The sequence below is a fragment of the Sarcophilus harrisii genome, chromosome 4 (genome assembly GCF_902635505.1).
Source record: "Sarcophilus harrisii chromosome 4, mSarHar1.11, whole genome shotgun sequence".
Lineage (NCBI taxonomy): Eukaryota > Metazoa > Chordata > Mammalia > Dasyuromorphia > Dasyuridae > Sarcophilus > Sarcophilus harrisii.
Window position 1 is genome coordinate 339,618,106 of NC_045429.1, and position 13,252 is coordinate 339,631,357.

The 13,252-nt window shown below is 44.4% G+C and overlaps 1 protein-coding gene across 3 annotated transcripts; it reads left to right on the forward strand.

Moving 5' to 3' along the window:
* Positions 1-709: 709 nt before the first annotated feature.
* SPATA20 (spermatogenesis associated 20) lies at positions 710-12,956 on the forward strand. Of its 3 annotated transcripts, XM_031966378.1 has the most exons (17): positions 711-1,067; positions 1,877-2,033; positions 3,435-3,584; positions 3,959-4,023; positions 4,701-4,855; positions 4,957-5,100; positions 5,345-5,546; positions 5,688-5,818; positions 5,903-6,007; positions 6,316-6,390; positions 6,488-6,697; positions 7,497-7,689; positions 8,574-8,742; positions 9,329-9,540; positions 10,902-11,101; positions 11,781-11,861; positions 12,538-12,956. In XM_031966378.1, exons 2-17 carry the CDS (start codon positions 1,996-1,998, stop codon positions 12,706-12,708), a joined length of 2,301 nt encoding a protein of 766 aa, XP_031822238.1. In that variant the 5' UTR covers positions 711-1,067; positions 1,877-1,995; the 3' UTR covers positions 12,709-12,956. The 3 variants fall into 3 exon arrangements, with proteins under 3 accessions (XP_031822237.1, XP_031822238.1, XP_003770376.1); XM_031966377.1 differs by lacking the exon at positions 1,877-2,033 and having other exon boundaries at positions 710-1,067; XM_003770328.2 differs by lacking the exons at positions 711-1,067; positions 1,877-2,033 and adding an exon at positions 2,983-3,255.
* The last annotated feature ends 296 nt before the right edge of the window (positions 12,957-13,252 follow it).

Genomic DNA, 13,252 nt, shown 5'->3' on the forward strand with positions numbered 1-13,252 from the left:
CCCCTTCAAGCTACTTTTACAGGACATGATAGAAGAAAATTTTAGATCAGGATTTTTATTGAACTTTGTGGCCTCTGAAGTCACTTCCAACTTGGAGATTCTTTGATTTGGATAGGTGGAAAGAGAAGGGGCTGGGCAAAGGGATGAAAAAGAATGGAGCAGCTTGGTCTCTTCTCTCTACTCCCAGGGTTGTCTTTCTTCAGCCTCTTACTTTCCCCATTTAAGTCTCAGTTGACTCCCATGTAAAATGAAGCCTTGGACTACATGATCCTTCCCAGCTAGAAATCCTAGAATCCTAACGTTTCCCTATGACATCTGATTAGGCTGATCCAAACACTGTTCTGGAGGCTCCCAGAGAGAGGCTGTGAGGTAGTTATAAGAACATGACTTGCAGTCACTCGGGAATCTTGGGTTCGAATCCTGGCTCTAATATTTATTATTCGCATGACCTAACTTTTCTGGGCTTCAGGTTCTTCAGATGACCCCGGTGATCCGTAAGATCTTTTCTGTCCAGCTCATATCCTTCTCCTGCTCTCTTCTTCAGCCCCTCCCATCCCACCCGTAATCCCATTCTTGGCCACCGGAGGGAGCGCGAACACCAAGGATGGACGTTCACCCAAGCAATCTCGCCTCCCTCGATCTGGGAGCCCAGGCGGATGACCCAGCGCGGGCCCGAAACTGGCTCCAGAGTCCCAGGGTGGGGGGAGGTGAATGATTGGTGACGGTTGGTGACGGCGTAGACCCGGCTTCAACTCCTAGACCAGATCTTAGAAGTTAAGAGTTCTGCCCATGGGATGCGCAGCCCCTGAGCGCTGGAGGAGCAGGGTCCAGCAGCAGGGCTGTCTGGCTCTCGGGGGTGGAGCTGAGCCGCAGTTGGCCGAGTCCTGGTCCCTTGGTTCCGCCTCCTTGTCCTAGGCCCAGCCAGCTGAGTGGGATCCCCGCTGGCCCGGGTCCTCTTTTCCCTGACCGAGGGCTGCCATGCTCCGTGGCGTCCGTAGCCTCCTGGGCCGCTGCATCCCGCAGCTCCTGGAGGGGCCGGGGCTGGACTTCGCCGCAGGAACCTGCAGGTATCCTCAGGGTCACTGCAGGGGAGGGGAAACCGCTTCTCCTGGCTCCAGGACGGCCCTGGGTTAAATTTTTTTGTCTGCTGAATCCATTCCTTTCCCCACCTGTCTGGCTAGTGTATTCTTTCCCACCAAGATCCATCTCCCCTCCCACCTCTGTTCATGCTCATTCTCACATCCCCCCCCCCCCCCACCACCACCACCACCACGCTCCCAGCTGTGCAGAGCCATAATTATGTGGACCTTTAGAGATTAGGGTCTCAGATCTGAGACCTCGTGGGACTTCACTTAGAAGTATCTGCTCCCCCTCCTTTCGGGTCCTTAAAAATATCACAGGATTTATAGTTAGAAGGAACCTTTAAAATAATCTATAGGAAAAAGGATTTTTTTAAATTGCACTTTGCAGATATTCGTATCTTTTTTGGTTTTTTACAAATTGAAGGTTTGTGGCAACCCATCATTTAGCAAGTCCACCTGCAGGTAGACCATTTTCCCAACAACATGGGCTCACATTGTGTCTCTGTGTCACATTGGGTAATTCTCACAATTTTTCAAACTTTTTCATTATTGTTGTATTTGTTATGATGATCTGTACCAGTGATCTTTGTGGTTACTATTGTAATTGTTTTGGGGTTCCACCAACTGACCCCATATAAGGCAGTGAACTTAATAATTATGTCTGTTTTGACTGCTCCAGCTACTCTCCCTCTTCTCCTGCCTCCCTATTCCCCAAGACTCAATATTGAATTTAGGGTACTTAATAACCCTATACTGGCTTCTTGGATTGACAGACTTCATTGTCTTATTTTAAGAGGTTGCTACAGGCACCCCAGCTTTAAGCAACCACCACCCTGATCAGTCAGCAGCCATCAACATAGAGGAAAAACCTCCACCAAAACAAAAAAAACAAAACAACTCGATGAAGGCTTAGATGATAGAATTTTTGGCAATAAATTATTTTAAATTAAGGTATGTATATTTGGGGGGACATAATGCTATTATATACTTCATAGACTACAGTATTCAGTATTATGTAAACATAACTTTTATTGAAGCTTTTTATTTTCAAAACATATTCAAGGATAATTTTTCACCATCGATCCTTGCAAAACCTTGTGTTCCAATTTTCCTCCCTTCCCCCACCTCCTCTCCTAGATGACAAGTAATCCAATATATGTTAAACATGTAAAAATATATATAAACATAACTTTTAAATGCACTAAGAAACCAAAAATTTTGTGATTGAGTTTATTGCAATATATGCTTTATTATGGTGGTCTGTAATTGAACTCACAATATTTCTGAGGTATGCCTATGATCCAAACCTTTCATTTACAACTGAAGAAACTGAAGCCCAACCAGAGAAAGGAAGTGACTTACCCAAGATGATTTGGATGGCAAATAGTGGAACGGGGAGGATAGAAATGCTTGACTTAGTGCTCTTTCCTAGTTTCCCTAGTGGGACTCCTTTAGGATAGCTTCTTTCTATGTAACCTTGTCCCCATAGCCAAACTTCTCTAGTCTAATCTCTAATCCTTTTCCTCCCTTTTATTAATCATTCCCAGTTTCTGAGGCATCTTCCTTTCAAAATCTATGGTCCCATGATTAGACTCTTAAGTTACTCCTCCACCGTTTATCTCTAATAGTCTATTCCTCTTCCCTTGAGTGGGAAGGGGGATTGGGATGTGAAAATAAATATTGGGATGTTCCTCCTAGCACTGACTCTCCTGCCTTATACAATCATAGGTTCTTAGGTCTCAAGTTAAATGGGACCTCAGAGTCCTCCCAAAGGTGTTCATAGACACACAGATAGTAAGCATTAGAAGCAAGATGTGAACTCTGGTCTGGTGACTCCATAAGCTGGGCTCTTTCAACTTGTTTCTTGATGTTTAGGAACTAAGTATTCTGTTATATTCTGAGTATTCCTGATGAGAAGAATGGGTTTCTACTCATGAAGCCCAGTGCAATATGGGGGAGTATCTCCCTCTGGGAGGGGGAGGGAACAGAATTCCTAAGTTCTACCCATTGTGACAATTCTTATCTCACAAGTCACCATCCCTACCTACCATCTGGGATGAAGCTGTAGGGAGCCTAGCCTAGAAAAGGGAATCCCCATGAGTCATCTTTCCTCACCCCTTCAAAAACACAAGGGGACTTCTAAAAACTAAGGCTTATTGACAAACCTAGAAAGGTGTGTCGGGTTTGAATGGGACTGACCTGGGAGTTCAGTGGGGAAGAAGGGGAACTGATTGTGGGGAGGGATTTAGTAGTACACTACTAGTATTTCCTAACCTTTATTGGTGGTTCCTTCCCTGAACCCTTCAACATATATTCTTTCACTCTTTGCTCACTAATGGGTACTTTGGTCAGGGGCACACCAGCAAGTGGTCCTGTTGCTATGGCCACTGGAGCAAAGGATAATCGACAAAGCCATAACCAGACCCAGCTTCAGGTGCCCAACCGACTGATCCATGAGAAGTCACCTTACTTACTACAACATGCCTACAACCCTGTGGATTGGTGAGAACTCCTGTCACTTCTTCCCCTCATATCCCCACAACTCCTCTCATCCCACCCTATGTACTGGTGAAGAGCTTACTTTGAGCTTCTTCTATCCCTCAGTCCTCAATCCCTCTTCCTCTTTATCTTCCATTCAATGGGCTGGTGAAGGTCTCCCCTCAGCCTTCCCTACCAGCAGATATATCCTTCTCCCTCATTGTCTGTTCCATTATTCCCAACTCCACAGAGGGAAAGAGAATCTCCTGTGCCTTGACATTGTCCATCTTTTCTACACGCTACTACAACTCAATCAGTCTCACCACAATGGATTATTGAATGATATCTCCTCTGCCTGGGGCCCAAGATTCATTGTCTTATCTCCAATTTCTCTCTAGGTTCCCATGGGGACAAGAAGCTTTCGACAAAGCCAAGAATGAAAACAAACCAATTTTTCTTTCAGGTAATATCCTTCCCCATCCTTCTTTTTAGACCTAATTAGAAATGTCAATTTTAGTCTCTAGAATGGAGGGCGGAGACTATATCAAAATGTCCTTTAGGATAAGTTACCCCAGTGAGCCATTGGTCTGAGCCAGCCAACTGGAAGGATATCAACTTTGTATCTTGTTCAGTAGGACTGGGGTTAGCTATCAACACAGACCATACTTGACTCTCCCACCTAACAGTCTTTGATGGATTCTCTTATTCTACTCATCTAAGCCCTTGCTGACTACCACCCCCTGGCCAGCTCTCATCAGTTCTTCCACTTTGGCTCATCATGGCTTCCATTTATCCTCTCTCATCAGTCCTCAATGGCCCTTTACATTGCTTTTACATCAGTGACTATTCTACTATGCTCTCCTACTCCCAGTAGAATGAAAGATGCTTGAAGGTGAAGAGGTTTCATTTTTGTCTTTGTATCTCTCACACCTAGCAATCTGGCACATAACAAGTGCTTAATAAACATTGAATTGGATTGAATGAATCCAATGTGGCTAGCCCTAACTAACTATTCTCTTTGGTCAATCCTCACTGATCTCCTTATTACAATTATATAGGGGGATCTGGTCAATCCCCTTCTACATAGCCCTTAATGACCACTGCCACACACACACATATCCTGTCTGGTTATGGATCTAGTTGGCTATTCAACTTGTCACTGGTGTCATGTGATGGAGGAAGAATCATTTCGGAATAAGGAGATTGGAGAGATACTCAGCGAGGACTTTGTGAGTGTGAAGGTAGATCGAGAAGAGCATCCTGATGTGGACAAAGTGTACATGACCTTTGTACAGGTGAGAAGCCTAGAGAGTGGGTCTCAGAGGAAACCTGAGAGACAGAGGCTAGGAGGGTGCTGAATGCTGTCTCCTAAATCTCTGTTCATTCACTTCTCCAGGCCACCAGCAGTGGTGGGGGCTGGCCCATGAATGTGTGGCTGACCCCTGATCTCCAACCATTTGTGGGGGGGACATATTTCCCCCCTGAGGATGGACTAACACGTGTTGGTTTCCGAACTGTCCTTCTGAGAATCCGTGATCAGGTAGATGCATGATGTATGTAGAGGGGGGAGGGAGGCAGGGAAGAACTGTGAAGATAGAATAAAAAGAATGATTGGATGGATTGGTTAGGTGCATGTAGGGAAGGCAAGAAAGGATGGACGAAATGGCATAAGAAGGGTTTGAGAGGGAGGATAGAGAAAAGATTGGAAGTAGAAAAATGAGGAGGATTGTGGGGAAAGTCTCTTACACACCATATAATCATTCCTTGGATTCCTTCCCAAACAGTGGAAACAAAACAAAGCAATGCTATTAGAAAATAGTCAACGGGTCACAGCCTCCCTGTTGGCCAGGTCTGAAATCACTGTGGGTGATCGAGAGCTACCCCCTACTGCCTCAGCAGTCAGCAAACGGTGTTTTCAGCAGTTAGAAGAGGTCTATGATGAAGAGCACGGCGGTTTTGCAGAGGCCCCTAAATTCCCCACACCTGGTCAGTGGTTCCTGTTCCCTCCCTCTTATATTTAACATTTATCCACCTCCAGTCCAGTGGCCCACTTCTGTACACATCCTACCTCCCGTTGGGTCCTCCAACCATAAGGAATCTTGAACTTCTTCCTTCCTCTTCCTGCAGTGATCTTAAGCTTCCTGTTCTCCTATTGGGCCGCTCATCGAATGACCTCTGAGGGTTTTCGGGCCCAGCAAATGGCCATGCACTCACTGAAGATGATGGCGAACGGGGGCATCCGGGACCATGTGGGACAGGTAAGGAGAAGCCGATTGGGGAGGGCTGAGTGGATCAAAGGGATTTGGCCACATTTTGAACCCCAATATCTTTCTTGGGGTTAGGGATTTCACCGCTATTCCACTGACCGTCAGTGGCACATCCCTCACTTTGAGAAGATGCTCTATGACCAGGCCCAGCTGGCAGTAGCCTATACACAGGCCTTTCAGGTAACCCCTGACATCCTATTACCATGAACATCCAGGTCACTTCTGACCTCTATCATACCCCAAACTTCCACGTGACTCGTAACGTAGTCACCTCATGCACCAGATGTTGAGACAAAGTTTGAATCTTTTGGATTGGCCCTCCCCCATTTCCCAAAACCATCCCAGTCACTCCAAATCTTCAGTCTCTTGAGCCAGTCTTGCTAAAGGGGCACTGAAACCATGATCTTCTTTTTACCTCTGTGAATTTTCCCAAAGATATCAACACTTTCCTCTCCCTTCTTCCCCTCCACCAAACTTTACCTTTGTAGGTCTCCGGAGATGAATTATTTTCCGATGTTGCCAAAGGCATCCTACAGTATGTAAGCCAGAACTTGAGCCACCCAGTAAGTAGACATATGTTGGGGCAAAGGAAGCCTCTTCTGCCCTGTTCTCAAAGAGATAGTGTTGTGATGAGACCTCCACCCTTCCATCTTCCCATAGTCTGGAGGCTTCTATAGTGCAGAAGATGCAGATTCTGTGCCTGAGGGAGAGGTGAAGCCCAAAGAAGGAGCCTATTACCTATGGACTGTGAATGAAATCAAAGACTTACTTCCAGAACCTGTGGAAGGTGCTACCGAGCCACTGAGTCTCGGTCAACTCTTCATGAAACATTATGGGGTTACAGAGACAGGCAACATCGGAAGCACTCAGGTGAAGGCCCAGGGTGGGATAAAAAGATAAATATGGGGTAATTCATGCCCAATATGGGCACAGCTTAGGGAGCTATAGGGAGCATCACAGATGAGATTATAAATTACATAGGTAAGGGATGACCATAATGGAAGATCAGACTAAGAGTAGACATGAATGAAAGGACTATGATGAGGTAACCCCTGAAGGTCACAAGTATATGTGACCATATGGACCAAAGGAGTCTAGAGAAGCATAAGTAAAGAGGTTCATGGAGAACAGATGGAAAGACCATTGGGATAAGGCAAAACTTGATCATGGAGGGCATGAATGAAAAGAACATGGAGAGCACAGATGAAGTGGGTAATAAGGCTCAGGCAAAGGAATTGTGAAGAATGCAGTTAAAGGGGCCATAGATGAAAGAGACTTAAAGTCTTGGGTTAGAAGGTGACTTATGACCATGCTTTCTCTCTAGGTCTGTCGAGGAGATCCCTATTTACCAAAAGTAAATTTACTAATAGACTCTATTTACTAGAGTCTTAAGTTGAGAGAGAATATGGGTTGGGGCAAGAGAGTCCTTTTCTCCTGATTCCAAAGATAGAGCTATGATGAGATGCCCACTCTCACTGAGTTTGGGAACTTCTGTGGGATAGAGGATACAGATTCTATATGTGATGGGGAAGGAGATAAAGTCCATGGAGAGGACCAAACCTGTGGGCAGTGGAAGGAATCCAAGAGTCCTAATTGTCAAAATACATTGATAGACCTAGAGCCTTAGTCAAGGTGAGACCATCCCAGATCTGACACATGTGTATCTTAGGACCCCCAAGGAGAACTGCAGGGCCAGAATGTGCTGACAGTGAGGTACTCAATGGACCTTACTGCTGCTCGCTTTGGCTTGGAAGCAGAGACTGTGCGGAAGCTTCTAGATACTGGGCGTGAGAAACTCGTACAGATCCGAAAACGTCGATCTCGGCCCCGACTGGACATCAAGATGCTTGCTGCCTGGAATGGTGGGGGAAGGCAATTCTAGTTCCTTCAGATGGGTTGGAGGTGGGAAGGGAAGCAGATTCCCAGAATGCTGGCTACTTGGATAATTTTTTTATCACTTTACCCCATGCACTAATTAATATCTGAGGGAGTAGCTGAATCTCAGTGGCTCCCTTCCAGGGCATGAAAAAGGAGTGGATAGAATGAGGAGATTAGAAATGGATTGATGAGGCTATAAATTATAAACTTATAGAATTTCAGAACTAAAAAGGAACTACAGAAACCTCTTAGTCCAAAAACCTTCATTTTGCAGATAGAGTAAAAGAGACCCAGAAAGAGGAATTATATGAGCAATTAAATTCATCCTTTCCACATCACTGGGGATGGGGGTGGAGAGGTTCCTTCCCATCTCCCTCACAATCTAGAAAATCTGCATAAAATTTTTGGTCCTCCCTTTATTCTAAGATAAATCTGGATTTTTTCTTTTTCTTTTATGGGGTATTTAGAGTACCTTATTATAAAATTTGTGTTAAGGATTTGGTTTTGTAGGCTGTGTCATCTGCTCCCCCCCCCAAAAAAATAATTCCCATTCAATTTCCTAAACTAACTCTCAATATATCAAAACTGCCTTGAACAAAGTCTCAATGTGGAAAGGATAATTGTAAAATGTGTGGTAGAATTAAAAAAAATGTTGAATTTTGGACTGTAAGCCCCTCGATTTGATTCCCAACTCTGTTACTTCCCCATGTCACTTATGTGTCTTATTTCCTTATTGATAAAGTGAAAGCTTTAGATAAGATAACCTCAGAGCTTCCCCCGTTCTAAATATGTGATCTTTATGATTTCTCTGCATCCCCAAATCCTCCTTTCTTTCACATATTCCCTCCTTCCCTTTTTCTCATTTCAGGAATGATGGTGTCTGGCTATGCAATAGCAGGGGCTGTCCTGGGCAAAGAGGAGCTGATCAACCAGGCAATTGATGGGGCCAAGTTTTTGAAGAGGCACCTGTTTGATGTCAGTAGTGGGAGACTTTTTCGGGGATGCTACGCAACCATTGGGGGAACTGTGGAGCAGAGGTAAGGGTCCAACAGAAAGAGGCAGTAACAGGGCTTGGGTCCTCCACAGAATGATGGGTGGGAGCAAAGTTTGGGGTAGAGGGAAAGCTCAGATAGATGGTCAGTAACAAGAATGTGGGGAAAATTCCAAGAATTCAAAAGGGTTAGAAGAATTCTATTTTCATCTAGTGTCTCTGTAGAGGGTTTGGATATATTGAAAAAGGGAAAGCATATTAATATATCTCTTCCTTTCCCTCAAAGCAAGACAGAATGGCGTATACCTCCCTTTTAATGCTCTTCCTAGAGCAGGGGTTTTTAATTTGTGGTCCACAAAAGGAGGAGTCCATGGATAGATTTGGGGGGGGGGTTAATGACCTAGGATGGGGGAGATTACATCTTTATTTTCATTAATTCCTAAAATTTGACATTTCCTTTTATTATGAATTACTTTAAAAAAATATTCTGAGAAAAGTCCATAGGCTTTACCAGACCTTTAAGAACTTCTGCCCTTGAGCATGCTAATCAGCAATTCACTCACATTCTTATTGTTTCTCCCTTCTTTCCCATTCATCTTGACCATCTCTCATATTTGCCTTCATCCCTCTAGTTCCTCACAGTTCTGGGGCTTTCTAGAAGACTATGCCTTCGTGATCCGGGGTTTGTTGGACTTGTATGAAGCTTCTGGGGAATCTGCGTGGCTGGAATGGGCACTGAGGTTGCAGGATATGCAGGATAAGCTCTTCTGGGACACCCAAGGCGGCGGCTATTTCTGCAGCGAGGCTGAACTGGGAGGCAACCTCCCTCTTCGGCTTAAAGATGGTCAGTAAAGGGGAAGTGTAGGGAAAGGCAAGCAGGAGAGCCCTGGGAGGAGTTCCCCGGGAGAGGCAGTGCCATATAGTAGAAAGAGCTTTGGAGTTGGAGAAATCCAGATTAGGAGAAATCTGGATTGGAATCCTACTTCTGGGTAATTGAGGAATCACTTAATCCCACCAAACCTCAACTGTAAAAAGGGGATAATTAATAATTCTATCAATGGTTCTTGCCTCTAAGTATCGGCAGCATTATTGAATAAGATGATGTTTGCACAGGGTTTCAAAAACTTCCCAGCCCTTAATACTTACTGGTCATTCCATCTATCAAGATTACAGCTACCAGGGACAGTGTGTATGTGTTTTATATGTATTTATTCATATCCATACACACATGATAGATATAGAGCTAAATATAGGTTATATGCGTATATTATATAAACATACATATATGTGTATACACACATGAATATGTGTATGTATCCCTGTATGTGTATATATGGATATGTGTTTGTATGTATTTTATATGTATGTATTTATATTTATATACACTATAGATGGACATAGATACATAGGCACATTAGCTAAAATATAGATTATATGTGTGTGTACATGCACACACCTAAATATGTATACATGCATGAGTATATATATCCCCCTAGGTGTATATATATGTGTATGTATATATTTTGAGTGTAAGTATGTATATATACATATACATACACATATAGATGCACACAAACACATATAAAATTTTTAAAAATTGTTTAGTCATTTGATCATGTCCAACTCTTTGTGACCTTGTGAGCCCAACATATCAATAGTGCCCATGGGATTTTTTTTGGCAAAGATACTGAGTGGTTAACCTTTTCCTTCTTCAGTAAATTAAGCCAAACAGAGAATAAGTGACTTGTCTAAGATGACATAGCTAGTAATGTTAAACTCAGGACATCCTGACTCTAGCTCTGATGTTCTATTCACTGAGTCACCTGGCTGCCTCACACATATACACATTCCCCTCCTATATGTATATATGGATTTATACATATATATATATATATACAATAAGAAAATGGATGTATATGTATATGTATTTTTACACACACACACACACACACACACACACACATACATAGAGTCCTAAGTGGGAATACTTTGCTTGTGATTTCATAGCTGGGACTGGATTTCAGTTGAAGGTATACACATTTGAAAGCGATCAGAAGCCCACTCTTCACTCCTGGTTCCGGCTTTTCCCTTTTCAATGCCTTTGCCCCCAGGCTCTATACAAACGGGGCTGCCCGGGAAGGGTCAGTTCCAGGTCTCCTTTCAGGGCTCCTTGATAAGTCCTCTTCTTCCTTTCCACTCTCCCAGATCAGGATGGCTCAGAGCCCAGTGCTAACTCGGTGTCTGCCCACAACCTACTGCGGATTCATGCTTACACTGGCCGAAGGGATTGGATGGACAAGTGTGTCAAACTGCTGACCGCCTTTTCTGATAGGCTTCGGAGGGTCCCCGTGGCATTGCCGGAGATGGTCCGGGCCCTGTGCATCCAACAGCAGACAATAAAGCAGGTATGGTGGAGGTGGGGTGCTGAAAGGAAGGAGATGTGGGGGTCAAGGTCAGAGGAGCTAGGGATTCCTTTGGAAGTTTCAGAGTCCAGGAAGCCTAAGGGGGAAGAAGGAGGGGGCACCCAAGACACAAGCCTGGACCCCGTCATATCTCTGAGACTTTTGTATAAGCTTTTGCCTGAATCAGCACATGAATGCATGTATATTTGTACATGTGTGAATGTCATTTAGGTATGTGTACTTATGTGCCAGTGTGTATATTTGTTTTTTATAGCTGTATCTGTGAATATCTGCAAATATGTGCCTTTGTTTATATTTGTATGTCTGTAGTTGTGCCTGTTGTCCCCATTTGTTTGTGAGTTTAGGGTATGGAAATGTCTGTGTTATCTATGTCTGTGCTTATAACCATGGCTGTGACAGCCAGCAGCATTTTGGCTCTGCCCTAATTACCAAGGATTGCATTAGTTTATAATCAAAGCAGCTGGTCCAGACTGTCCTCATTCTTGGCTTTCCTCCTCTTGCTTTAAGGGACTTGGGAATCCTCTCTTGAGATCTGACCCTCTGGGGAAAGGGGAGGGGAAGAGAACCACAGCCAGAGAACAAGGGAGTAGCAGCATAAAAATTTCAAACAGGGTCTTGGGGCTTCTAGATCACCAGGTAATTCATCACATCCTCTCAATAGATTGTCATCTGCGGGAGCCCCCAGGGTCAAGACACCAAGGCTTTGATCGACTGTGTCCATTCAATCTATGTGCCCAACAAAGTAAGCCTGATATCCTCCTCTCAACCCTATTTTTCATAAAACACCACTGGCCTAGCCACAGGAAATATCATTTTGTAGTCCCATCAAATTTTTTTTTGGGGGGGGGGAAGGCATGAGAACTACTATTTCTCTACTGTTGGGAACACATCACTAAGAAACATCATTTATCTGTGTAGTTCTGCAGCTATTATGCAATTTAGAGTCTTAGAAAATAGCCTGGGATGCAGAAAGACTAGTCTGGTGATTTGCCCTGTATGTCCAAGGTTGGATGTGAATCCAATTCTCTCCCAAGTCCAAGGTCAGCGCTCCCATCCATTAGACTTCATGCTTCTCTCCATCAAACCCAGTAGGCGAGAAGTAAGAAGTAAACCTGACATTTCTAGTGAATAAACGAGTCGTTGCTAGTTGAATTAACAATGACTCCTCTGCCGGGATCTCCAGTGAATCCCTGCCCCTTTATAGGTTTTTTTGTTCATTTTCCCTTTGAGACTAGGTCATCTCCAAGATCCTTTTTTAGCTCTGAATCCCTCATAAAATTGTGATGGGGTGAGATGAAGAGGCTGAAACATGGGCTAGCTAGGACCCACTTACCCTAAGAGACATCTCCTGCTTACGTTAGGTCCCTCTAACTCACTCCAGAACTTCTCCCCCATCCTCTGCTTTTCCTCTATCCCAGGTACTAATCCTCTATGATGGAGAGCCTTCCAGCTTCCTTGCCCGGCAGTTGCCATTCCTGGTCAGGCTTCAAAAGGTAGACAGCCAGGCCACAGCTTACGTATGTGAAAATCAGGCTTATTCCTTGCCTGTCACAGAACCTGCTGAACTCCGAAAACTATTGCTCCTGTGACTGACTGATCCTTGATCGTGGGCCTCTGGGGCTCTAGGAGGAGTCTATGAGCATCCAGTCTATAGATGAACCCGGAAGGAGGGGGTAGTCAAAAGTGGGGCACTGACTCAACAGGAGCCCTGCATCATCTATTAACCCATGATAACCTCACAGGGTCATGGGCAATTCTCCCTCCTGATCCCCCCCTATCCTGTTGACCCTCCGGTGACCCCATGAACTCTATGGAATAAACCCCTGGGCCCAAACACTTTTCTGCAGTGACCTTGAAGGCAACTTGGGGAACTTCTCTTGTGGGAAGAGGAGGGAGGGGGTAGTTTAAAATCCTTGTCCCTGCCTCCCTACCTCAAGAGTTCAGGGAGATTCCAAGTCCACTGACTCACCATGGGAGTGAACTACCTAAGTTTACACTCCAACACTCATCTATTTACCCTACTGCTTCCTTTTCCTCTTAGGATCGGCCTCCTTTAGTTATCCATACATCCAATTCATCCAGTCACAGAATATCAAGTTGAAAGGGATCCCAGAGGCCATAGGATTTAGAAGT